This window comes from Chanodichthys erythropterus, chromosome 13 (genome assembly GCF_024489055.1).
Source record: "Chanodichthys erythropterus isolate Z2021 chromosome 13, ASM2448905v1, whole genome shotgun sequence".
Classification (NCBI taxonomy): Eukaryota; Metazoa; Chordata; class Actinopteri; order Cypriniformes; family Xenocyprididae; genus Chanodichthys; species Chanodichthys erythropterus.
Window position 1 is genome coordinate 25375247 of NC_090233.1, and position 26417 is coordinate 25401663.

General features: G+C 37.9%; 1 protein-coding gene across 4 annotated transcripts; it reads right to left on the bottom strand.

The window, feature by feature from the left end:
- Nucleotides 1-7: 7 nt before the first annotated feature.
- On the bottom strand, nucleotides 8-25946 carry golga3 (golgin A3). Of its 4 annotated transcripts, none has more exons than XM_067406379.1 (24): nucleotides 25884-25946; nucleotides 24286-24565; nucleotides 22138-22281; nucleotides 20724-20836; nucleotides 19375-20084; nucleotides 19152-19263; nucleotides 16315-16621; nucleotides 15464-15666; nucleotides 14777-14914; nucleotides 14498-14659; nucleotides 12720-13088; nucleotides 12552-12629; nucleotides 10796-11059; nucleotides 10154-10248; nucleotides 9640-9856; nucleotides 8475-8618; nucleotides 7194-7391; nucleotides 6968-7084; nucleotides 6709-6848; nucleotides 6293-6425; nucleotides 4784-4906; nucleotides 4518-4682; nucleotides 4253-4407; nucleotides 8-2152 (listed from the first exon to the last, which is right to left on the bottom strand). In XM_067406379.1, the coding sequence occupies exons 2-24, from the start codon at nucleotides 24446-24448 to the stop codon at nucleotides 1981-1983; spliced, it is 4422 nt and encodes a 1473-aa protein (XP_067262480.1). In that variant the 5' UTR covers nucleotides 24449-24565; nucleotides 25884-25946; the 3' UTR covers nucleotides 8-1980. The 4 variants fall into 4 exon arrangements, with proteins under 4 accessions (XP_067262480.1, XP_067262479.1, XP_067262478.1 ...); XM_067406378.1 differs by having other exon boundaries at nucleotides 22069-22281; XM_067406377.1 differs by having other exon boundaries at nucleotides 22015-22281.
- Nucleotides 25947-26417: the final 471 nt, after the last annotated feature.

Here is a 26417-nt window from a genome sequence, read left to right on the forward strand (position 1 = left end):
GAATGATTTATATTTTACACTCAATATGGTACATCCCATAAAAATGCTTAGCAAGCAAAGAATTAAAAGTCAAACTTTTTTTTTGTAAACATTGAACAGAAACTCGTGCTTTTAGTCAGTACAGTAATTAACACACAGTATGTTTTCAGTGAATTAAAAACCGTTTCCTCCCTTTTGCTGAATATGTATTAATCATTTGAATATAAATGTACATGTTAGCGTGTAAAGCTTAATTTCCCATAATGTCATTTAAAGCAGTATTAAGGTTATCACTGTACAAGGAGATCAATGTCATTACCTCAGATCACACTTAAAACAGTTCAAGCCAATTACAATTTTAAGTCCAGCTCCACATAAACAATCAACAGATGGGAGTTTGGGAAATGAACATCAGGGGAAAGACAAAAATATTACACCTAATTAAAATACATTATTCAAAATATAGTAGCATACATCTCCAATAATTAAGGCTGTAATGACAAACTATCCATGAGAATTTTGGGATGCAAAATGTTTTTAAATAAGTGAACATATAAACACGGGCAAAAAAATGGCAAGATTTCTCCATCAAAAAGTAATATTTTACATCTGTCCATACCTGAAAGTCAGTAAGCTTGCGTTCTTTTATCAATTGTGCAATATAAGTCAACACCTTTCATATATATTATAAATATACATACAACAATGCACTCAACACCGCTTTCAAGAGCACATTCAACCTACTTTACATTATTTCCCAAGATTTCTCAAACAGAAATATTTATTTATAAGTTCATTCAAGCTATACATTTTTAGTAGTATTTAAAGGTTTCCTATTGGATCAATTTTAAGGCGCAGCCCTAAAGAGAACTAGTCGAACTCTGACAGCCGTTATCAAGACCTTTTGTATGGGATCTCACATCTGCAAACCGTAGACAAAAACAGATACTAGCTGATATTGGATGGCGTGATGCATGAGATATTACCCTGTACAAAAAGGGCCATTTTTCCCAGTCCCACGCTTACATACCTGGGGCTTCAGGTCCTGAGTTTGAATCAGAAAGAGGCTGTGACGTGAAGTATAACATTGTAAGTGCATCCTCAAGGTCCCCTTACAATGTTACAAAACAGAGGATCTAAACTAATGGGTAACGCAGAACACAGTGCAGAGTGCACGTAGACATTAAGTTGGCATCGCTCAAGACTTGATTTGAGGCCTGGAAAATCTAAGAATGCAGATTTAAAATCTGTTTTTTGGAAAAACAAAACATTCTGGGTTGATCTGTGCTTTAAAATGCTTGATATGGGGCCTTGTATTGTTTTTTTTGTTTTTTTCATAGTATTTGCATTATATTGCAGGGAACAGCTCTAGATCAGGCATCTGTCCAGTGATGGAATGAGAGGTCAGCTCATTCACAGGCACAGAGGAATGGAAGAACAGTTCAGCTGCTAAATTATCCATGCAGGAAGTGAGAACTACCACCAGATGGATATGTAGAATATACACCCGATCGATTAGGTCAATACGTCACTAGTTACTATAACACTGGAGTCCCTGGATGTTTGCTGTAGATTCACATTTGTGTGTGTTTTTTCACTCCTGCAGGACTAAGCAGCCTAGCAGTAGCCCTCACAAACCTCTTTCTGCACCTCTTATGAGATGAGAAAGAAAACTAAATCAAAGCTGAACGTCAGGTGGGTGACTACTGTGAAATTGCATGCGAGATAAACAGGACAGACAGACAGAGAGAGAGCAGCTCTATTCGTTAAACTGAAAATAAATAGTGATAAAAGTGACTACAACACAAACAAACACCAAAATGACCCCCCAAAAATAAAGCTGTGGTATAAAGAAACACTTTGTTTCACCCGAACAATCTTGGTTAGGTAGGGATAAAGCCAAATGTTGGCAGTTGATAAGAAATAAACAAAGAAACTTAAAAGTGCCCATGAAGTTAAAACCGAACACTCTCCTCAGTGTCTTAAAGGATTCTTTGTGTATTATGAGGGCTGCATCTCTCCTGGTATCTCATCATTCTCTTCTTTATTAGACGAATCGTTGCTGATATCGTCATGAAGCCCTAGTTTTTGGAGCTCCTCTTCTGCGCTGGCCAATGACGACACCGTGACCGTGTGTTCCTCCATCTGCTTCTGAAGGCTGTCCATCTCCTGCCTATGAGAAATGACCATCAGAGGAGTGAGAAAGGAGATGCCCACAAGGTAAATACCATCTGTTATGTGATTGTGCTAGCTTTACTTATATAATGAAATATGTGGAAAATGGAGGAATGAGAGATCAAGTTTTTTGTAATTGCACAGAAGTTCCTTTTTTTTTTTTCATATATATTAATAAAAGGCAAAATAATACTGTTCACACACATATATACAGGTGCTGGTCATATAGTTAGAATATCATCAAAAAGTTGATTAATGTCACTAATTCCATTCAAAAAGTGAAACTTGTATATTATATTCATTCATTACACACAGACTGATATATTTCAAATGTTTATTTCTTTTAATTTTAATGATTATAACTGACAACTAAGGAAAATCCCAAATTCAGTATCTCAGAAAATTAGAATATTTTGAAAAGGTTCAATATTGAAGACACCTGGTGCCACACTCTAATCAGGTAATTAACTCAAAACACCTGCAAAGGCCTTAAACTGGTCTCTCAGTCTAGTTCTCTAGGCTACACAATCATGGGGAAGACTGCTGACTTGACAGTTGTCCAAAAGACGACCATTGACACCTTGCACAAGGAGAGCAAGACACAAAAGGTCATTGCAAAAGAGGCTGGCTGTTCACAGAGCTCTGTGTCCAAGCACATTAATAGAGAGGTGAAGAGAAGGAAAAGATGTGGTAGAAAAAAGTGTACAAGCAATAGGAATAAACCGCACCCTGGAGAGGATTTTGAAACAAAACCCATTCAAAAATGTGGGGGAGATTCACAAAGAGTGGACTGCAGCTGGAGTCAGTACTTCAAGAACCACTACGCACAGACGTATGCAAGACATGGGTTTCAGCTGTCGCATTCCTTGTGTCAAGCCACTCTTGAACAACAGACAGCGTCAGAAGCGTCTCAAGACAAAAAGGACTGGACTGCTGCTGAGCGGTCCAAAGTTATGTTCTCTGATGAAAGTAAATTTTGCTTTTCCTTTGGAAATCAGGGTCCCAGAGTCTGGAGGAAGAGAGGAGAGGCACACAATCCACGTTGCTTGAGGTCCAGTGTAAAGTTTCCACAGTCAGTGATGGTTTGGGGTGCCATGTCATCTGCTGGTGTTGGTCCACTGTGTTTTCTGAGGTCCAAGGTCAACGCAGCCGTATACTAGGAAGTTTTAGAGCACTTCATGCTTCCTGCTGCTGACCAACTTTATGGAGATGCAGATTTCATTTTCCAACAGGACTTGGCACTTGCACACAGTGCCAAAGCTACAGTACCAGTACCTGGTTTAATGACCATGGTATCCCTGTTCTTAATTGGCCAGAAAACTCAAAGAAAATCTATGGGGTATTGTGAAGAGGAAGATGCGATATGCCAGACCCAACAATGCAGAAGAGCTGAAGGCCACTATCAGAGCAACCTGGGCTCTCATAACACCTGAGCAGTGCCACAGACTGATCGACTCCATGCCACACCGCATTGCTGCAGTAATTCAGGCAAAAGGAGCCCCAACTAAGTATTGAGTGCTGTACATGCTCATACTTTTCATGTTCATACTTTTCAGTTGGCCAAGATTTCTAAAAATCCTTTCTTTGTATTGGTCTTAAGTAATATTCAAATTTTCTGAGACACTGAATTTGGGATTTTCTTAGTTGTCAGTTATAATCATCAAAATTAAAAGAAATAAACATTTGAAATATATCAGTCTGTGTGTAATGAATGAATATAATATACAAGTTTCACTTTTTGAATGGAATTAGTGAAATAAATCAACTTTTTGATGATATTCTAATTATATGACCAGCACCTGTATATAGCTTATGTGATATAAATGTAGAAGTTTTTTTGTTTTTTTTCCATTTGTTTTTCTCCATACAGATGTAAAAAAAAAAAGTTAATATTTCAAACCAAAAATGAAACTAAGGTCTGTCACGTTGTTATACATTTATAAAATGGTTAGTTCCTGTCCTTGATTCTGATTTAGCATTTTCCTTCAGGTCAGTCCTATGTTCATAATAAAAAAATCAGTTTAAGTGTGTGTGTGTGTGTGTGTGTGTGTGTGTGTGTGTGTGTGTGTGTGTGTGTGTGTGTGTGTGCAAGACTTACTTTAGCTGTCTCAGACAGTTGTGGAGGTTATTGAGAGGTTCTTTATTGACGGATGCTGAGGGCTTCAACAGTTCATCCAAAAGTGAAGCAGGAACAGGGCAGTCTGGAATTTTTACTGGCGTCACTGGGGTGGAATCCCCCTTTAATTCCATCCGCTGGTGTGGGGACAGAAACATTGAGACAAAATATTCCATTACAAACTTACACACATATCACAAACTTACATACCGTCTAAATTTTAAATTAAAATGAGCATTAGTCTTACCTTTCTGAGCCGGCTGTTTTTGAGGTCCTGTTTGAGCTGGTTGTTCTGCTGAAGAACAGTCTTCATGCTGCTCCTCAGCTCTCCCACTTTAGCCTGCAGCATGAATTTGTCCTTCCGCGTACCGTTGAGATCCTCCTGCACCATCTCCAGCTCCACCTTTATCCTCTACACATCACAATGAACAAAGCTCGGAATTTAGAAGAAAATAATCATAATATACATTCTCACATCAGGAACTGACTGAAGTGCTGAACGAAGTAGCGCACCTGTAGCATGTCCTGCAGGGTGTCCATCTCTCTCCGGTGACACTGTTCCACCATCTCCAGCTGCTGTTTTTGTGTCTCGATCTCCCGCTGCCTCTGTTCCACCTCCCACTTCAGATCCTCCACCTTCAAAGAGACAGGAACACCGCTTATATATTATAAACGTAGAGAAGTATTTTTTTTCCATTTGTTTTTATCCATACAAACATAAAAAATGTCAATATTTCAAAGCCATGAATGAAACTAATTTATGGTAGGTCTGTCATGTTTCTTTTTTCCTTTCAAAAATGTGTAGCCTCACTGGGACAGGACCCTTAAAAGGGCAACTTTTTGTACCTTATCTACCCCTAAAATTATTATATTAGTTAAAATTACTAAAAGCTTAAAATTAAAATGACTAGTTGCTTTAAATGACTAGTACTAAAAAAATCTTTTTTTCCCCTGAGTGTTCAACATGAAGATAATGTCCAGCCAAATTTATTTGTATAGCTTTTTTCAGAATACACATTGTTTCAAAGCAGCTTCACAGAAAATCTTGATGTAAATGTTTAAAATATTGTAATATCTTCATGCATTATAGTCACATTTAGCGGATTACAGCTGAGCGATGATATGGTTTACATTCTGTGATGATAAACATTTACTACATTGTATGCAAGTAAAGTTGGGCATACTTATTTATCCAAAATTATATATGGAGATGAGAGATAATATAGTTTACATTTTGCAACGATATAAACAATAGGGGCTTTCGCACCGAATAATTCTAGGAACTCAGTTAATGGAACTAGCCATTAGGATCGTTCTCCGTCAATAGGAACTAAGAAGTAGCCGACAGCAGGGTCTTTAAGCACGGCATGTAAAAATGCTAAAAACCAGTGAATGGAGCTGTGTTTGTTGTGTCGTGGGTTTTATGATAACGGAGATATTTTATATGACTGAAAGAGCAAAAACTGAGGCTAAGAGACGAAATCTCCTATGACACCTTGCAGTATTACATATCATCAAGGCAGAATTTAGTTTCTCCAAAAGGAGTTCCTAGAACTAAAATTGCTTCTAGTTACTGCGCTGCGAACACGGCAAAATCCAGGTACTTCAGCCAATAGTTCGAGGAACTATGAAAAGGTTCCTGTGGTGTGAAAGCCCCTATTCATGGAGATAAGTAACATATATTGCTTTATGCGAGTACACTGTATGTGAGTAAAGTTGGATATATATTTATCTACATATAGTATTGATTTACGCGAGAGTACTGTATTGTATGTGCACTATATATCCAATTCTAAATATATCGCCTGGCGATAATATAGTTTATATTATGCAATGATGAATGGGGATCCAACTCTTGCACTTAACCGATTCACATCAATTCTCACCAAGGCTCTGAAACGTTGCAACCTGCCTACTCAGACAGCATTTTAAGGCATAACATGCATATATTGCAAGAGCCTCTGTGAAAAGCTTCAAACAGCGAGGTAGCTGACTAGATTTTACAACAAAGACGCACTGTACCTCTTGGTTAGTGAGGGGCTGTTTGTTGAGCTCATCATCAAGTTGTTTTTGAAGGATCTGGAGTTGAGCGTGAGCATCAGCTAATTCCTCCTGGAAATGAGAAACCTCCTCAGAGTGCTTCTCATCTTGAGCTCTATCAATGTGAGAGAGAGACAGAGAAAAAAATTCACAAAAAGACACCAACACAATCTGAGAAGTCATCTGCTCATTATCATAAATCAGAGAAGTTAATCAAGCAATTCAGGCACTGATCTCCATCTCTGCATTTACAGTTTTACACATATCTTGCAACCATCAGTACATCTCTCTAGAACAGCTGGACCTCATTAAGATCTCTTGATATGTGGCAGCAGTTCTATGTTATTCGTTTCCGAGGCAGCTGTGAAACTATAACCCAGAGTGTCTGGAAAACTTACGCAAGTGTCTTAGCCTCTTTCTGCAGGGCTTTGACAAGCTCCTCTTTTGCCTGCAGATCTTTCTTGATCTCGCTGAGTTCCAGCATGGCTGCCCTGTAGTGCCTGCGGTTATGGGCCGCCTCCAGCTTGGCCTCCGCCACCTGAACAAAGAATACAAACACACAGGTCACACACCTGCACATAATAAAATAAACCAAAGCTTTTGGGAGCTCTCAAAGGGAACTAGAAATTTCATGCAGCTGTTAAACCATTTATTAACCTGCTCTGTCAGATCCTTGACTTTTATTTTCTCCTTCTCCAGAGCAGCCTGCAGCGTTTGCACCAAGTGTCTCATCTGCTGGTCCTCCTCTTCTTTACGCTTTAATACTGCCTGAACCTGGGGTGAAAGATTACAGAGATGTTAAAACAAAACAAAAATTTGTATAAAGAAAATATTCAATTCCACTGATTAAAGTTGTGTCAAGTCATGACATGTCGTTTCACACCTGCAAGTTGAGCTGGACAAGATCTGCTTCTCTCTTTGCCAATGCAGCCTCTAGAATATTAGCATGTTCCCGCAATGCACTGTGGGATTTTCCAAGCCCGGAGAGTTTCCCTTTCTCATGCTCTAGCTCAAGTGCAAGTTTCTTATTAGCATCTTCCAGGCGACGAATTCTCTTTTTAAAATTTCGTGATTCTTGGAGCTGTGTGCCAAAAAAAAAGTGAAAAAAACATTATGTGGAACTCACTTACATGGAATTTTAATCAAGTAAAAACTATCAGTGAAATACATTTTTGGAGCAAGGAGGAGACCATTTATTTTTTTACAAACAGTATTATTATAACTATTCATATAATAATTATATTAATTACTATGAACTGAATTATTATGAATTTCTAGTATTACAAGAGAATAATGGGGAACAATTTACATGCACAATGCCATTCAAAAGTCTGGGGTCAGTAAGATTTTTTTTTTTAAAGAAATACTTTTATTCAGCAAGAACACATTCAATTGACCAAAAGTGATTTCTGAAGGATCATGTGACACTGAAAACTGGAGTAATGATAGCTTAAAATTATATTTTAAATTATATTTAAAGAAAACCCAGTGCTGCAGCTGTAGATTATTGATGTTGTTGATGATTATTGCTACTGCTGCTGCTGCAGAGCAAGTACTGGAACTTGCTACTGCCAATACAGATGCCGATACTCTGCTGCGAGTAAGACATAGTGCTGCTACACAAATAGCATATATCAATAACCCATAGCAGATCTATACAGGTGGAGCTGGGGAAGGTGGAGGGTTTTAGAGGAACTCTGAAGCACACTGCAAACTGCTATAGTGAATGTAACCACACATTTAAATGTGAGCAACAAGCTTATTTGCTGCAGAAGTGACATGAATCAATCAGCTTGTGCCAAGTAGTTAATGCTGCAATTATCATCAGCTTATGTTAAGGACCCAGCAGCCTGCACCATCTAGAGTTTCATGGCTGAACTATGTATTTAATTTATTAACTAACAAGAACTAACAATGAGCAATGTATTTCTTACAGTATTTATTAATCCTTGCTAATGTAAGTTAATAACTATCCAGCTGTTCATTGTTTGTTCATCTTAGTTCACAGTGCATTATCTAATGTTAACAAATACAACATTTGATTTTCATAATGTATTAGTAAATGTCAAAATTAACATTAACTAAGATTAGTAAATGCTGTAGAAGTATTGTTCATTTTTAGTTCATGTTAACTAAAGTAGTTAACTAATAAGTTTTCTCTCACCTCGTCTTCTAGTTCCATCACTTTCTCCTGATATTCCTCCAGCTCAGTGCTGGTGAGGTTGATGACTTCCTGTAGCTCTTTCTCCAGCATGGCTTTACTCTGGCTCACTGTCTCCAGCTCTCCCTTCAGGGACTTCAGCTTAGCCTGAAGCAATGAAAAAAATACACATCAATCAGTCATTAGAAAAGAAGATACACTGTAGTTACTCACGGCACCACTGCAATACTTCCAAGTATTTAAAGGTCCCGTTTTTCGTGTTTTTTTGAAGCTTTGATTGTGTTTATAGAGTGCAATATAACATGTGTTCATGTTGCGCGTGTTAAAAAAAACAGTATTTTTCACATAATTTACTTATCTGTATACTGCTGTTTCGGGCTGATGACTTCCTTATTCTATGAAGTTCCTCCTTCAGAAATACTTTAAGAGTTCTGATTGTGCCAGCGGTTCCTGTGTTGTGATTCGACAGCAGCTTAGCTTACCGGTTGTGGTCCATAAACAACGCCTTCTCCAGACAAAGAGGGAACTGCTCCATCTTTCAAGAATAATCTTTGTGCGAATCCGGCATTAAACTGATTGAGATTGAGGAAGCTGTCCTCAGCAAAATGTGCTGCACATAGTTTTACATGTGGATCATAATTTTCGGGAACCGAGTTAAACATAAATTTCCATTGTTCTCTAAGTACAGCGTCCCTGGGAAGGCCAAACAAAGGTGATTGGACTGCGGGATGAAAATAACACCGTTTCGACGACATGGCGACAAACACACTCTACAAACGCAACTCTTGCTCTTCTCCGTGGGAGCGCAACAAGACCACGCCCCCTTTTTTGTGTATTCCTGTGGGCGGAGGTTAGTCAAAAAACTGTTTTAGTGACGTCATTAAAGAAGGAAGTAGAGGGATGTAGTCCAAACTGGCCGTTCGATGTAGGCGACGTCTGTTAAATAAAATATCTCACTTGGCATTGAACTTTGAGCTTTACAATTTTACAGATTTTATTTATACTCTAACAACAACATTAAACACTAACTAAAGTTTGAAACATGAGATCACGAAGAACGGGACCTTTAACAGCGAAAGAATTATAATCATTGTGTCCCAATGCTTTCAGGATGTATGCAACTGTTAACTTTTGGTGTTTATATTGCAGACCATCACTACCAGTTTACCTGAAGTTCCTGGCTATTTCCTCCCTCTGAAACTTGAGCTCTGAGTTTAACAAGTTCAGCCTCAGCGGTCTCTTTGGCAGCGAGAGCTTCCTGTAGCCTGCGGCTCAGAATGCCAACTGCATTCTCATAGGCCTTATGCTTGGCCTTCATCTCTTTCTGTGCGCTGGTCAAATCTGTGCCCAAACGCTTCATCTTCACCTTCTGCTCGGAGATGGCCCTGGAAGAGGAAAGAGCAGATGCAGACAGCAAGTTAAACAAGATTTTTTGGTATATTTCACCATCATATATTCCTCTAAACATTCAGGGTCATTTCTGAATTTGTTTAATAATTAGTTGAAATAAATGAATCTCAATCCCTTGTGCTTTAATCTTGAGAAGCAAGATCATAAGCAAACACGTACAACTGGTGGCACTATTGTCTATATGTCACATCACATATCAATGATGTCAAAGAATGAGCAGAGATCACTATGGAAACCCTTATGGCAGAAGAGGCGGTGTGATTGTGACTCACGACTTGGCTTCATTTTGCATTTGTTCAATCCTCTTCCTCAGATTTTCATTCTCTTCGGTCACTGATGCCAGATGGTTCTGGTCAAACTGAAGGGACTGAAGCAACAACATGGAGTGTCAAAATATGCTATATACACTACTGGTCAAAAGTTTGCGGTTGGGAATTCTTTTTAATGTTTCTGAAAAAGTCTGTGATGCTCACCAAGTCTACATTTATACAAAAATACAATAAAAAACAGTAATATTGTGAAATATTACAATTTAAAATATTGGTTTATTCCTGTGATGGCAAAGTTGGATTTTCAGTGGCCATTACTACAGTCTTCAATGTCACATGATCCTTTAGAAATCATTCTGAAATGCTAAACATTTCTTATTATTATCAACGTTGAAAACAGTTGTGCTGCTTAATATTTTTGTGGAAACCATGGTACATGTTTTTCAGGATTATTTGATGAATAGAAAGTTCAAAAGAACAGCAATTATTCAAAAAGTATTTTTTTTTGCCATCACATTCAATTTAATGCAGCCTTGCATAATAAAAAGAAAATCACTGACCCCAACCATTTGAGCAGTAGAGTATGTAGGAAAAAGGCTGTATCCTTGCAACCGAGATTATCTCAGTAATGCAGTAGGTGTGTACCTGCAGTTGAGAGTCAAGTTGGTCTCTCTCTGTCTGTACAGATTGTAAATGGGCTTCCAGGCCATTCATCTGCTGCTGGACTCTCTCCACTTCCTTCTGAAGGCGATCCTGTTCCTGCTCTGCACTCTTCTTTTCTCCCTCCATTCTTAACAGCTCCTGCTTCAGGTCCTTCACCTCCGTCACCAGACGCTTTTTAGAAGCCTTCAACTCAGAAATCAACTGGTCTTTGGAGCTGGCATCTCTCCGGTAAGCTTCAACCATCACCTGCAGGAAACAGTACAGCAGATCAAGGACACTTCTACCAAATCCCATTTGACTATTTTGTTGATTTACAAGCATTGGGTGTATATTTTTTTTATGGTAGAACTTTCTCACAACTAGTCTTATTCAGCAACAAACACATTTTGCATATCTGTCAGTCATACATAAATGAAACCAGTAATAAGATTTCTATAGTACTAATAAAGTGAATGTGTTTTAAATACACAATAAACAGTTTTATATATTTATCATCATTTGATTCAGTCTCACACATTTTAACTAATTGAATATTGCTTGTTCCACAGCCAACTATATTTTTTTTATACTTTTTAACTGAATAATTTTAATTGTTTTCACTATGAACAGATTTATGCTGATTCTAAGCCATTTTAATAAATGCATTTTGAAAATATGATTATTTAAATAAAATAGAAGCAATTAGTTAATAATAAAATATGCCATGAATTGTCTGTGTGCAGAAATCTTACATGTTTCTTACCTGTTTAGTTTATGTATGACTGACAAATATGCATCACACTAAATTTATTAGTTTAAAACCTTGTAATCTGAATGGATGGGAATTGTACATGCAATTCAAATACATAAATCTTAAAGGTGCCCTAGAATGCTTTTTCACAAGATGTAATATAAGCCTAAGGTGCCCCCTGAATGTCATCAGCTCAAAATACCCCACAGATTTTTTTTTTTATTAATTTTTTTAACTGCCTATTTTGGGGCATCATTAAATATGCACTGATTCAGGCTGCGGCCACTTTAAATGCTAGCACTCCCCGCCCCCGAGCTTGTGACTCTAATACATTGCATAATCAAAAAAAATTTGATTCTGAATTAGTTTGATGGTGCTCCGTGGCTAAAGCTAACATTACACACTGTTGGAGAGATTTATAAAGAATTAAGTTGTGTTTATGCATTATACATAATATATATATATATATATCAATGAAAATAGCGACGGCTCTTGTCTCCGTGAATACAGTAAGAAACAATGGTAACTTTAACCACATTTAACAGTACATTAGCAACATGCTAACGAAACATTTAGAAAGATAATTTACAAATATCACTAAAAGTATCATGTAATCATGGATCATGTTAGTTATTATTGCTCCATCTGCCATTTTTCACTATTTCCCTTGCTTACCTAGTCTGATGATTCAGCTGTGCACATCCAGACGTTCTGCCCTTGTCTAATGCCTTGATCATGAGCTGTCATATGCAAATATTGAGGGCGTACATATTAATGATCCCGACTGTTATGTAACAGTCGGTGTTATGTTGAGATTCGCCTGTTCTTCAGAGGTCTTTTAAACAAATCAAATTTATATAAGAAGGAGGAAACAATGGAGTTTGAGACTCTGTATGTCATTTCCATGTAATGAACTCTTGTTATTCAACTATGCCAAGGTAAATTCAATTTTCAATTCTATGGCACCTTTAAATTGCAGGCTAAATTTCAGATCTTGGGGCCACCTACCTTTTGCTGCATGAACTGCTCTTTCAGTTTCTGTGCTTGTTTTTTGAGGGTGCCATTCTCTTGCTGTAGAGCTTCAATCTTGTGGAGAGAAAGGGAAAAAATGCAATCTAAACCCATCCTAATGTTCTAGATACAAAAAAGCACATCACTCAAATTCAAACCTCTCACCTGGGTTGCTTTAACCTGCAGTTCCTGTCTAAGCTGGTCAAGAGTGTCCGAGGCTACCAACACTTCCTCTCCAAGCCTTTCTGCTCCTTCATCCAGCTCGCTCTTATCTGCCCGTGCTGCCTGCAGAGCCACTTCCAGGACTATTTTCTCATTTTGGAGATACTGCAGGGTTTCCTCTTTAGTTGTGGCGTCAGTTTGTAGCTCCTCCAGCTGGGCCTGGAGCTCCTGGTAACGGGCCTCCAGCTGATTAAGGGCCTGTTCTTTGGTTTGGAGGGTCTCCTGAGTAGTGGTGAGCTGCTTCATCAGCTCCAGGTGCTCACGCTGTAACAACTCCAGCTGAGCGTCTTTTTGGGAGAGAATGAGTTTGACCTGCATGGAGAAGAATTTGATAATTTCAGTTGAATTTGAGTAGGCTGCATAAATTAGGTCAACCAGAACTGGGAACACTTCCCATAACATCCAATGTACTTGTTACATCGTAAGAGGAATGGCATCTACATTAATATTACTCGGTCTCATCCTTATCCTGAAGTTACAGTACTCAGCTGAATCCGGTCTGTATTCAGACCAGATGGTGGACCTGCACCTAGAGATGACCACAACAACCTTGAATGTCAGAGGAGACCATGACAACCAGATGAGCCATAGAGACAGATCCCCTACAAAGACCATGTCAACTAGACAGTAATCGGCACAGATCCTCAGCAGAGACCACGAGAACCAGACAAGTCCTTCGCACAGACCCTATGGCCAGCTTCAACTCCCCTCCCACCAAATGCTGGTGAAATGTATCCTGATCTTCAAGCAGATTGAACTGGATGAAATATTCTGAATGATATCAATCTACAATCTGACTTGTGATGCAGCCTGGAATTAAACCACGCCACGTTTGTTCATCTGGAGGACTGGTCCCCTGACTGAGCATTGTTTCTCCCGAGGTTTTTTTCTCCATTTCTGTCACCGATGGAGTTTGGGTTCCTTGCCACTGTTGCCTTTTGACTTAATATTCTGCAATATACTAGAATGCACTGACACCGTTTTGTTTAAGGTTGAACCACTGTAGTCACGTTGACTATATTAACAATGTTTTTACTACTTTTCTGGACCTTGAATGTGGCAATTTTGTTGCTTCCTATTGAGGAAAAAAAACCTCTTGGATTTCATCAAAAATATCTTAATTTGTGTTCCGAAGATGAACGAAGGTCTTACGGGTTTGGGACGACATGAGGGTGAGTAATAAATGACCGAAATTTAATTTTTGGGTGAACTAACCCTTTAAAATAAATTACAAGAATGTCCCCATTGAGCATCCTGGGATTAAGGGTCTTGTTCAAGAGCACATTGCTGATGGGTTCGATAAGGGGTTCGCCGCTGAGGGGCCTTAGTGATCCTCCAGTGGGGCTGCGAGACTTAATTAACAAATATATTCCTATAATTGTTTACTTTCATTGTTAATGCATTAAATTAAAAATGATCAAAGCACAACCTTGCTCGTATTCTGTGAATGATTGTTTCGGAGCAGCGCAAGCCGTTTCTCATTGCACTGTGTGAAATACAGACTGAATGGCGGCTCAAAACATCCAACCGTTGTATGCAAACTACATCTCTCGACTGGATTAGGCAACCCGGTGTCACACTGAGGTAAAGGTAAAGACAACTGGGAGGGAGACGCTGAAGAGGGAGTCTGTGGAAGTACAGTATAAGGGCCTTGCAGTATTGATTTGGAGTAGAAGGGGGCCTTGGAGTAAAAAAGGTTGAGAACCACTGGTTTTAAATACCTGCTCTAGCTCTCTCTCCAGTGTTGTGGCTGTATTGGCAAGTTTGAGAAGATGCTCTCGCTCCTCCTCAAACTCATCCAGCTTTTGCTGAAGATCTTCCTCCACCATCGTCTTTGCCTCCTGGATTTGATGTATGGCCGCTTCTTGAGTCAACATGTCCGCCTGGATAAGAATCAGCCTATTATTATTGTGCGTGCTTTTTAGATTTGATCAAATTTCATCTTCATTCTTTAACTTTTTCCTTGTTTATTAAGTAAAAAATAAAACATAGTGCCAGACCTCTATACTTTGTAGCTGTACAGCAATTCGTTCCTTCTCTTTTATAGAGCGATGTTTCGTCTCTGTGAGTTTGTGAGACAGAGTAACATTCTCCATCTTCAGATTTTCCAACACACCAATCTGAGTCATTTGACCAGCCTGAAAGTAAATATACAAACAAATGCATACTACGGATGGCCATTCCGCATCTGAACCTTTCTGATAAACACAGGATTTTGAAATCATATACTACCATTCAATACGTTTTTTGAAAGAAATTAATACATTTATCAAGCAAGGATGCATTGAATTGATCAAAAGTTACAATAAAGGCATTTATAATGTTCCACAATATTATTAAGTAGTACAAATGTTTTCAACATTAATAATAATAAATGTTTCTATTGCAACAAATTAGCATTTCATAATGATTTCTGAAGGATCATGTGACACTGAAGACTGGAGTAATGATGCTGAAAATTCAGCTTTACCTCCAAAGGAATAAATTACATTTTAAAATATATTGTATAATATATACATGTTTACTGTATTGTTGATCAAATAGATGCAGCCTTGGTGACTGTAAGACTTCTTTCAAATAGATTTTAAAAATCTTGCCAACTCAAATCTGAGAATGGTAGTACATATTACATATAGTACATATTATGGGAAAACAAAATTATACTTCATCACAGCGGGCCATTATACCTGCATGTTTGCCATCTCTCCCTGCAGTCGCACACGTGCCTCCTGTGCCAGAGTCAACTGCTGCTGGTACCAGAGGCGGAGCTGCTGCAGGGAGTCCACTTCTGCCTGCGAGGTCTTCAGTCTGCTCTGCAGAGCGTTCCTCTCACTCTGAACCCGCTGAAGCTGTGTCTGCAGGCCTCCCATCTGCTGCCGCAACTCAGAGACTAAGTGGAAAAATGACAAACAGGAGAAAGCTATGTAAAGATTTTGATACTTATTACTATTATTAATTAATGTTAATATTATTATAAATATTATGTATATTCTAAATATTTATTCAATATTTCACTTAATATTTTGAGCATAAACTCAGAAGTACAGACTTATTAATAATAATAAGTTTTATTTTTAAATCACCTTTCCTGAGCTCAAGTCACCAAGTATGTTAACCAGTCAAGTGAGCACAGATATGGGTTTTTCAACAGGTTTTTTTTTAAACCAGAAAATAATGACCATTCAATCACCTTGGCCAATATTTTGGTCAATTACAAGACAATTTAAACCGTAATCAAAATAGTTCCCTGTGCACTAAATTTACTAAAATCTACTGGTACTACTAGGCAAAAGCGATATCACCATGTTAACCAGTTTCAAAGCAGTTTTACAGTAATAAACAGCAAAATAACAGAATCAATGATGCAAACTTCATTAAATATGAGACAAATTTAAATTCTGCAGTAAAGCAGCTCTACAAAGACAATAGTGTCATTTTTCTGCTCAATTCAGTTCAATGTCGGTTCAGTTTAGTTCAATAACCATGTAAAGTTTATACATTGAGATGGAGCCATGTAAATCTACCACTTTGTCCTCACCTGTGTTGTCCCTGGTATTCAGGCTCTGCTGCATCTCCTCCACTTTGACCATCAGCCTCTGGTACTGCTCTTCGGCCAGCTGCAGGTCATTGCCTAGCGAGGCCAGGCTGGCGTTCTTCCCCTCCAGATTGGCCTGGAGATCCACCATAGCCTTCTCCAATGCAGAGCAGTTGGAGCGTAGCGTGGTGACCTCAGAGGTGAGGGTGCTCTGCCTCTCCTGACTGGCCTGGCTTTGCTCCACCTGGACCTGCAACTGAGCACTTACTGTAGCCAGCTGTGCCTGGAGCTCCGTTTTTTCTTTCAGAGCCTGGAAATGGAGGACGGTTTTAGATGATCCATGTAGTTTCAACCATGTTTTTAAGAAGTATATTTATAAATATATAAACATACACTGCCCTCCAAAAGTTTGGAAACAAAAAGTGGGGTTTTGGACAATATTGGCATGAATCCTTTTCAATTTGTGATAATTTTGCACTGATAACACAAACTATGAAAACATATTTTATTACATAAATAGAAATTTTCGATTCATCAAAATATCCACCATTAGCAGCTATCTGACCTAAACTGGGTTCTAATTTGTTCATTGTATACTAAACTTAATTGGCAATCAATAGACCCCTTAATCACCTACGTCACTGTGACGTCACCGCTCTAGCTGGAGGCAAAACATAAATAAGAACTCATAGCGGGCGCGCTAAAAGTTTGAGGATTTGACTTTGAAATGTCGTCTTCTTGTGTTTTTGGCTGCCAGAATAGAAGGAACAGCACTTTTGGTTCAAAACTAAAATTTTACCAGATCCCGGCAGACATTCCTTCACAGAAATCAAAAAGATAATTGTGGTTGAATGCAATACGGCGTACAGACTGGACGGAGGCGATCATAAATAATGCTCGTGTTTGCAGTGCACAGTTCATATCAGGTAAAATAATCGATGCATATGTAATGGTGTGTTGGTTTTATCAAGTACAAATCAGCAAGTTTTTTGTTTTATAGGTGAAAAGTTGCCAACTTTCAGCGCACTAGCTAGCTTAAATGTTAAACAAACATACAGCGATAGATGTGTGTGCCATCCTTTGACATCAGACAATAAGCTTTGACAAAATTCCCCGAACCACCCGAAAATAATTCATATGTTGTCTAGGAAATATCCAAAACTTAAGTTAATTTACAAAAATAGCTGTCACGGTCCCGCAGAGTCAGTGACTGTACATATTCGGACAGTTCTGAACCTTCTTCTGCATCTATGTTTAATAAATCCCTCCTAAAACATGCTAGCTTACGCTTGTCAACATTGAGTCCAGCGTCTCTTTTTGCCTCCAGCTAAGCCCCTCCCACCAGGAAACGTTGCAATGTTTACAAACTTTTAAATGGTCTATTGTTGAAGCTATTAAGGTGTGCTGACCCAAAAATCTTTTACAAACCTGGGCCAAGTTTAAACAATGATAATGTCAAGTTACTTTAATGTATTTGCACCAAAAAATGATAAGGATTTATGCTTATATTGTCCAAAACCACACTTTGCCAGGGGTGTTTCCAACGTTTGGAGGGCAGTGTACATATATACACACACATATACAATTCAAAAGTTTGAGGTCAGTAAGACCATTGGTTACAATGATTTCTTTCATTTGTATTTTTATTGAAATATTTAAAAAAACATTTTATTGGCGAAATACTATAATAGGGTTACAGGAAAGAATAATAATTTTTTTAAATAAAATTTGTATACATTATTTTTTCAAATAAATGTTCTAATCAATAATTAAAACAAGTAACACTTTCATTTAAGGTGACGTAGTTACACATTACTACATGTACTCACTATAGTAATAATAGTAAATTATGCATAATTACAAGTAACAAACACTAAATCAAACCCTAATTGTAGCTCTATAGTAATAAGTACATGTAGTTAATTAATATTACTCAGTAAGTACTTATCTGAGTAAGTACAATGTAACTATGGGTGCTTGCACACTTGGTTCGATTGCCTGGACCGAACCCGAGTTCGATTGCTCCCCCCTCCCCCTGCGCCCACTGGACTGTGTTCACATTAGATTATTTGGGTCCGAACCGCGGTTCGTTTGCGTCATCAAACCAGCAGCTGTTTACTACGTTGCTTAGTAACGATGGCACAGGAGAAGGCGGCAAAATGCATAACGTTGCTCTCCTCACTTTTATATTTTTGTTTTTGAACCGTTGGTTTTGTTCATAACGGCTCTTGCGTCTATCTGCCGCGAATGTAGAATGTTGAAGGCGAGCAGAAATGAGAAAAGCTACGCTACAGCTCTCTGTTGGCAGCATGTCCGTCACGCTCGTCGGGAAAGTGAGTGAAACACACACACAAAAACACATTTTTATCAAATTATACGGCATTAATAGCGGTTCACTTCCGCAATTTGGTACGTTTGCATTCATATCAGAAGCGAACCGTACCGGAGTTCACTTGAACCGCACCCCAGACCACCCTTTTTAAGTGGACTCGGGTACGGTTCGCGGGTGCGCACCCGAGTTCACAAGACCGTGTTCACATCATCCAAACGTACCGAACTCTGACGTCAATCGAACCCGGGTGCGCACCAAAACTGCTAATGTGAAAGCACCCTATGTCACCTTTGTAACCTTTAAATATTATATAAAATAAATATTATATTGCAGCAATGTTGTCATTGAGTTGTACATGTACAATTTTCAAAATATTTAAAACATATATTAATTATAAATATATAAACTAATCTGCTCTCTAAATATGGGCATCAGACATTTAAAAAAGACATGTTGGTAGCAGGTAGCAAATATTGGACGAATACCTGGGACTCTACTATTAACTCACCTGATTGGCCTCGGAGGAAAGAGACTCCAGTTGTCCTTCTAACCTCATTTTCTCTTTCAGCACTTGCAGCATCTCATCATGAGTCCCCATCACAGAACTCCCATATGACACACTGAAAATGCACAGTTCATCAGTCATCATGAAGGTTTAATGGGCTGGTTTCTCCTAAGGGTCTAAAAATATTTAGGGGATGGACTAACAGGAGGAAATTGTGGGCTCATACCTGCTGGAGAAGCTGTCTCTGCGACTGCGAGGCTCTACACTGCCCTCTCCTTCCTGCTCCAGCTCTTCCATGTGTCTCTCGTCAGTGGCTGCCTGCAGGACTTCCTGCAGTGATGGAAAGTGGCCCATGGCTTCTGCAGCAATTTCTCTCCCCTCAACAGTATATGGAGCCTTTGGCCTGTTCACTATTGCAGCTAACATATTATATGTCCCGGTAGTAGACACACTACTATAGGACGAGCTATCGCTGTCATTGCCATCAGCTCTGAAACCTGATTCGCTGCCATCCACCTCAGAGATGTTGTCTCTGATAAGCTGAGATGATTCTGAATGGGTGTTGGTCTCAGAGCTGATGCTGATTTGTGAAATGGTGGAGACTGAACTGATGGAGGAATGCAGCGAGCTAAACGATGAGTCGTTAGATGCAGAAACTACCCCACCAGGTGCCTCTGCGCTTTTAACGTCAGATTCGGGAGTTTTGTAGTCGGCGAGAGAGTGGATCTTGTTGGAGCGAGATGATTTGGATTTCTTCTCCTTGCTGGAAGGGATTCCCAGGCTTCCCAGTTTGGGACCACGAGGAACGCTGGTGCGCAGGAAAGAGTATTCCTTAGTCATGGCAACGGTACTGGCTCTTGGGAGACCCTCGGGATGGAGCATGAGCTCTGGGTCCAAAGTGCTAAATGGGCGGCTCTTAGGAGTGGACCGCTTGGTCTGAACGAGACAAAGACATGAAGATTAAACATAAGACATGCAAAACAGAAAACAGTAGCAAACACTGGACAAACACTGAACAGTTTATCTATTTCTAACATCAAGTCCATCAAGTCCACCTATAGCTAATATTAAAGAAATAATTTACCCAAAAATGATTTGCTCACCCTCATGTTGTTCCTATCCTGTTTGACTTAGTTTTTTTCCAAGGAACACAAAAGGAATAAGAATGTTAAAATAAATAAATGGTAAATAGAAAAACCCTGAAAAAAATAAAATACACCAATCGTCAATTTAGTGTAATGCTTCTTCATGTGCCATATTTAAAAACACTTGAGAAGTATGGCAGATTTTCAGAGAATAATGACTTAAAATGTGGTCTGTTTTTTCACACAAAGTCATATTATGACTTGAAATATAGCACACAAGAAATGTGGACTACTTTTATGATGCTTTTTTTGTCATTTTATGTGGTGGACAGTGTCCACTCTCATTCACTTTCATTGTAAAGGAAACCGTTTCCTTTTCTGCTCCATGGAAGTCCTATGTAATGAGGGTGAGTAAATGATGCAAATTTTCATTTTTTGGCAAACTATTCATTATTTCAAATAAACTGACAGTTCTCATTTGCTGACTCACTCTCTCTGTGTGCCGCTGTACTCTATATTGTTTGAGCTGTTCCTCTAGACGCCGGCGAGCTTCCTGGCGAATTTTTTCTTCATTTTCCATCTCCACTAATGGCTCTTTTGAAGCTATAAGAAAGACAGAGTCAACAAATGCACAAAAAAATCTTGCTACATAAAATAGGCAGGTGAAAAGTTCAGATATTGTCAACCAAGCTGTATTGGATTAAATGAAACAGGCTATTGATTATATGAGAAAACAACAACTCATCAATCCTGAAACATGCTTGTTTGACAATGCCATTTCTAGGGATGGAAACTGACAACTTGTTCCATTTTTAAAAAATACAAGAACTTGCACAGTCATCTTTTTACAGTTGTGATGATGATGATGATGAGTGAGTATCTTATTTGTGCACATTATTAATATTTTACTGCAATTAACAGTTCTGTGTAAATGCTTTTGGTGGTTTATGTTTTGCTACAATGGCCTCACAGAAAAACTAAATTTAAAGTATGGGTTTAAATAAGTAAGTTACTAGAAGGAATAAAATAAATATGGTAATGTGTTTCTTTTTTGTTGTTGTTGTTGCTGGAACTGTATAATAAAATCTAATTTGTTATTACTGCTCTTTTAAAATCTAATAATAATAACCAGGCTGCTGAGCATTTTCCAGAGCAAAATTACTAGAAGAATCAGTTACAATCATTAAGGGAATTGTAAAGTGGACATAGAACCATTAAAATCATTAAAATGTCTTGATTCCCATCCCTAGTCTTTTAAGCTTCATGCTTGTCCTGGCAGAGCAAACACCATGTGATCTCTGCAACCCATAATGAGCCATTCCATCTGCCTTAGTCAGAAAAAGAGAAAAGCACATTTCAGTTTCTGCGTCAGTTAGTTATTAGTTCAGCCATATTTCACGTCCAAGCCAAACTGACTTACTGGAAAGACAATGTGCATCTTGTTATGTTGTTCCCAGAAAATCTTAACTTTTCCTGAATCACCAACCAGCACAACAACCCCAGTATTGCCAGCAGAGAATTGTCAGAAATCAAAGCACCAACAATCAGTAATTAGCCTTTAATTAATTAATTAATTAATTAAGGGACATTATGCAATGGAGAGATTCCCACTAAAGTCTCTCAACAAGCCAAAACGGAAGAGCAGGCAAAAAACAGGGTACACCAAACGGGGAGGGTTAGCCTAAATCAGCCTCAAAAGCCAAACTCGGGGGAATTACAACACAACAGGAAGGGAAGAGGATGATTCGGCGGGGGGGGATTATCCAGTATTGTATGCTTACACAATTCAGTCTCCTGCATAGGAATACTTAGTCTGAGCGATTGCAATGCGTCACCCTTGTGAACAGTGCCCTCTGCAAGAGCTGCCTCAGACTTCTCTAGGCTGTCAGGGAAAGAGGCCACACCTGGATCCAGCTCTGCGCTCAGGGGGGAGTCGGCAAGGCGGCTACCCGGGGAAGGAGTTGCCAGAGGTGGGGTGCTGCCTCCGTGAGATTCCTGACCCTCCACCACGGCCTCTCCGTTTGGAAACAGCTCTGCTTTGACATGACCTACAACAAAGAGAAGGGATTGAGAAAAGAGCTGTTTTTTAATGTTTTACAGGCCAATAATTACCTATCAGCATGGATGAAATATCATGCAAAAGTAAAGGTTTTTGGCTTATTACAACTTTCAATCATGTTCATTCTGACCACTTATGTGTATTTAGGTGTACTATTATACAGAAAAATACTTGTATACTTACGTACTATACAGAAACATAAAAGGTTACACTTTATTTTAAGGTGTCCTTGTTATAGTGTAATTATACATTTAAGTACTGAGAAATATTAATTAACTACATGTACTACTTACTATTGTGTTATGGTTAGGATTAGGTTTGTTGTAGGGTCAGTTGTATGTAATTTATAGTTATTACTATAGTAACTACATGTAACATGTGTAACAACACTAAAATAAAGTGTTACCAAATAAGATTACTGACTGGTCATTTAACAGCTAAAATTAAACACTGACAACAGAGTTTTAAATTAAAATTATTGTATTTAAAATTATTAAAAATTAGTAAAATGTGATAAAATAAAATTAATTAGTATTAATTAATTAGTAGTATTGCCCAAAAGAGTACTTTTTTATGCTTTTTTAGTAAGCATCACTCCACGCAAAAAAACTATTTAGCAAGACTTTACAATAAGGTCCCATTATTAATGCAACATTAACAATGAGCAATACATTTGTTACAGTATTGATTTATCTTTGTCAAAATTAGTTAATAAAAAGACAAGTTTTCATTGTTCGCTCATCTTAGCTCAAGTGAAATAATATTAATAACAGGCACAACTTTTGATTTTTATAATGTATTATTAAATGTTGAAATTATCATTAAGAATGCTTATTAATGCTTTACAAGTATTTTTCATTGTTTGTTCATGTTAACTAATATATTTAACTAATGTTAAAGAATTGAACCATATTGTAAAGTGTTACCAACAATTCTGTAGAAACAATGGCCCATTCATAGACATATCTGTCATCCGTGATTCATTTCTTCCACAGACAGAAGCATCCATTACCGAGATAAAGCGAATAGCACCAATGAGGAGGACCATCTTCTCATCATGTGGACAATGGACATCATTTTGAACATATCCGTCTAAAGGATTATTTTTTTATTCATGTGTAAAATGTTACTTTGCACCCTTTTAAAAGTACAAAGTGCAATGCTATTGGTGCTTTTTGTTCATTCACAACATTCATAATTAAAGAGCAGCATAGGCTGAATGTTCTCCTGTAAGCAAGTCTTGAAGAACAAGTCAAACAGCTTAATCGAGCTACAGTGACAGTTCAGGAAACTGACACTGAAAGTGCGGGGGAAGTTTGTGGATATATCTAGAGAAAAAAAGCTTCTTTATAAAGGTAACAAATGGCACTGGAAAAGTGGGAAGAAAAAACAACTCAAAGCCAAGTGACGCAGTAAACAGCAAATGTTCACTTTGAAATCTTGCCAAATTTTGCATGAACACAACAAACAGCTCTCATAAGACAAGCTTAACAGCAAATCCTGCATACGCTCACATTTTGAGCATAAATTTTACATTTTTATACATGGGAAATATGAATCGGAAAGTACAAATAAACAGCCTCAAAGTCGATGAATCCAGTCATCTAACTGCAATATTAAGAACAAGGGTTTTCAAACTTTTAGATGCCAGGGACCCCCAAACATGATCAGAGACCTCAATTCTAGCTACATAGTTTCATGTACAAAGACCCCATTTATACTATAATATATTATAGAAACATGTGTAAATATTATTTGGAAAATATTTAGTTCCTTTTACATTACATTACCTTTTTATCTACTTACTATAGTACTGTACTGTTAGATTTAGATTTATTTATTTAAATGTAATTTATTTTAAATTAAAAGCATTAATGAATTCATTTAAAAAAAAAATAATTTTGTTTTTCTCTAAACTTTTCCTCAGTCCACATTTTAAAAACCCCTGACTTAGAACATCATCCATCAAATTTAATCTCAAAAGAACACTCACCATTAGGGATTTTCTCCGTTACGAGTGATCTCTCCGACTTCAGAGATTCTACAGTATTGCTGTCCAGATGCTGTGCATTCGGCTGCTGAGGGATGGCCTCAATTGAGGCTGTTTCATTATTTCCATTTTCCATATCTCTGAAATACAGATGCTGTTCTAGCATCCATGAAAATGAGCTGGGCCTCACTAGTGCAATTCACCTTTACTTCATGCTCGGTAAACTTTGGTTGAGACTGCAGGCTGGCCTTGATGGTTCAAACGGCTTCGGTCCTTAGTGAACCTGAGGAATGAAAACATTACTTAATAATAACTAATAAGTAATTTAACATTTAGTCATGATGCTGATGCTTCTATCTAAATCATCTGACATGTTAATTCACTGGGAGATTTGCCCTAAAGCAATCTAAGATTAAATATTTTGATCAAGGGCACAATGGTGACATACTTATATTATTGTGACTGGAAGGGGCACTAGTTGTTTAATTCTTTTTTTTTTTTTTTTTTTAACAAACATGGTATTTGAACCTAAAACCTTTTACATACCAGCCCACTAATCCACACCACCTCAATTTGGTGAATAAAAAATATGCTAAATATGCTTAGGTCAACACAGTAACACAAATGCTGTCTGTCTTACTGTGAAGGAAACCAAATAAATATAAAAATAAAAATAAAACAAAAAATCTGCTTTAAATTAATTATTAAGTCTCCTTTCACTCACTGAAGTCAATGCTTTATTTGTGAATATTTATAATAATTATTGGACACATTATTTTTTGCATCATTGCTGACAGGTGGTGATGACACATGCTGAGCCATAGGCAAAGTAAACAATTTTATGACTAATGAAAGCAGGAGACAGGACAAAATAATCCTTCATATATACACTTCTGCGTATATTCTTCCTTGTATACACTTTTCAGCATTGTAGTTTGTTTTATCCTAGTTGTTATAGTTTAGTGTCATGATAGGCTTGTAACTAATAGGATATTGTACCGTTTTAGTGCGTTGTTGTTATTGCACATTGCGACACACCTTTATGGTGGAGGAATGAGATTTCTGTGTCACACAAGTCTGGATGATTAGACTAACCATCAACACGAGTCTAACTACAGACTAGTGCGATTTAAGACACTTATAAGACATCTGACATGCAAACGAAGCTGACATTACTTTAAAAATCAACCTAAATACACATTCTCAAAATCACATATAGACAGATCAAGCTGTCAACAGCAGTTTTGATCAACTGTCACTTTCAACACAGATAATATCTCTTCTTTTAGTGTAACGTTAATGAACTGAAAATGAAAGCACAACAACAAACACGTTAATCATAATAAATAATCAGTAGCACGGAAAAAGTGAAAAATCCCTAGCGATATAATGTCAAAGTGAGTTTATTATCATAAATCTCTGATCTCATTAGCATCAGCCTTTTAGCTACTTAGCCACATCGCACGACATCTTAAAACCTTAAGCAACTGATGCATGACACTGACACACGACCACACTTCTGCATAGCTATTGTCACGTGAAATGGTGAATAATTAGCATGATGTTTAGAAGAGACGATAAAGAAGTAATTAAGCACCAACCTTAGACGTGCTCCTGCCTATACTACGTGGCTGTTTAGGTTCCGTCCTTCAAACAGATCCGTCTCACAACGGTTTCCTCAACAATAAAGGTTCCGCGTAGAGTTACTGCGTAGCCATTGAAGCAAAAATCCCCTATATATTATTTATAACAATATAATATCACAGTAAACCAGTTAAGCATACTTTTATATATTATTTATGGTATTATTTGTGGTTATATATCTAAATTGTTCACTTCTGACCAATTATGGATGTACTGATCTAAAATACATATAGGCCTGGTTTCACAAACAGGGTTTAGATTAAGCCAGGATTAGGCCTTTGTTCAATTAGGGCATTTAAATAGCTTTTAATAAAAATGCCTTATAAAAAACATTACTGTGTGCATCTTGAGACAAAACAATGGCAAAAAATTTTGAAGATATGTCAGTGCAAGTTGCTTTCTGTCAAGACTGCTCAAACATGCATTTTAGTCTGGGACTAGCTTAAGCCTTGTCTGTGAACCCAGGGGATAGGGTACAACGGGGCTAAAAG

Bases quoted from the DNA above. Each gene is read 5' to 3' on its own strand.
- golga3 (XM_067406377.1), bottom strand. From the start codon at position 24,448: ATGCTAGAACAGCATCTGTATTTCAGAGATATGGAAAATGGAAATAAT. The intron at 11,060-12,551 runs GTAGGTGGCCCC...TGTTTCCTGCAG, and splicing joins AGCAGTTCATGCAGCAAAAG to GTGATGGTTGAAGCTTACCG. The intron at 10,249-10,795 runs GTACACACCTAC...TTGTTGCTTCAG, and splicing joins AACTTGACTCTCAACTGCAG to TCCCTTCAGTTTGACCAGAA.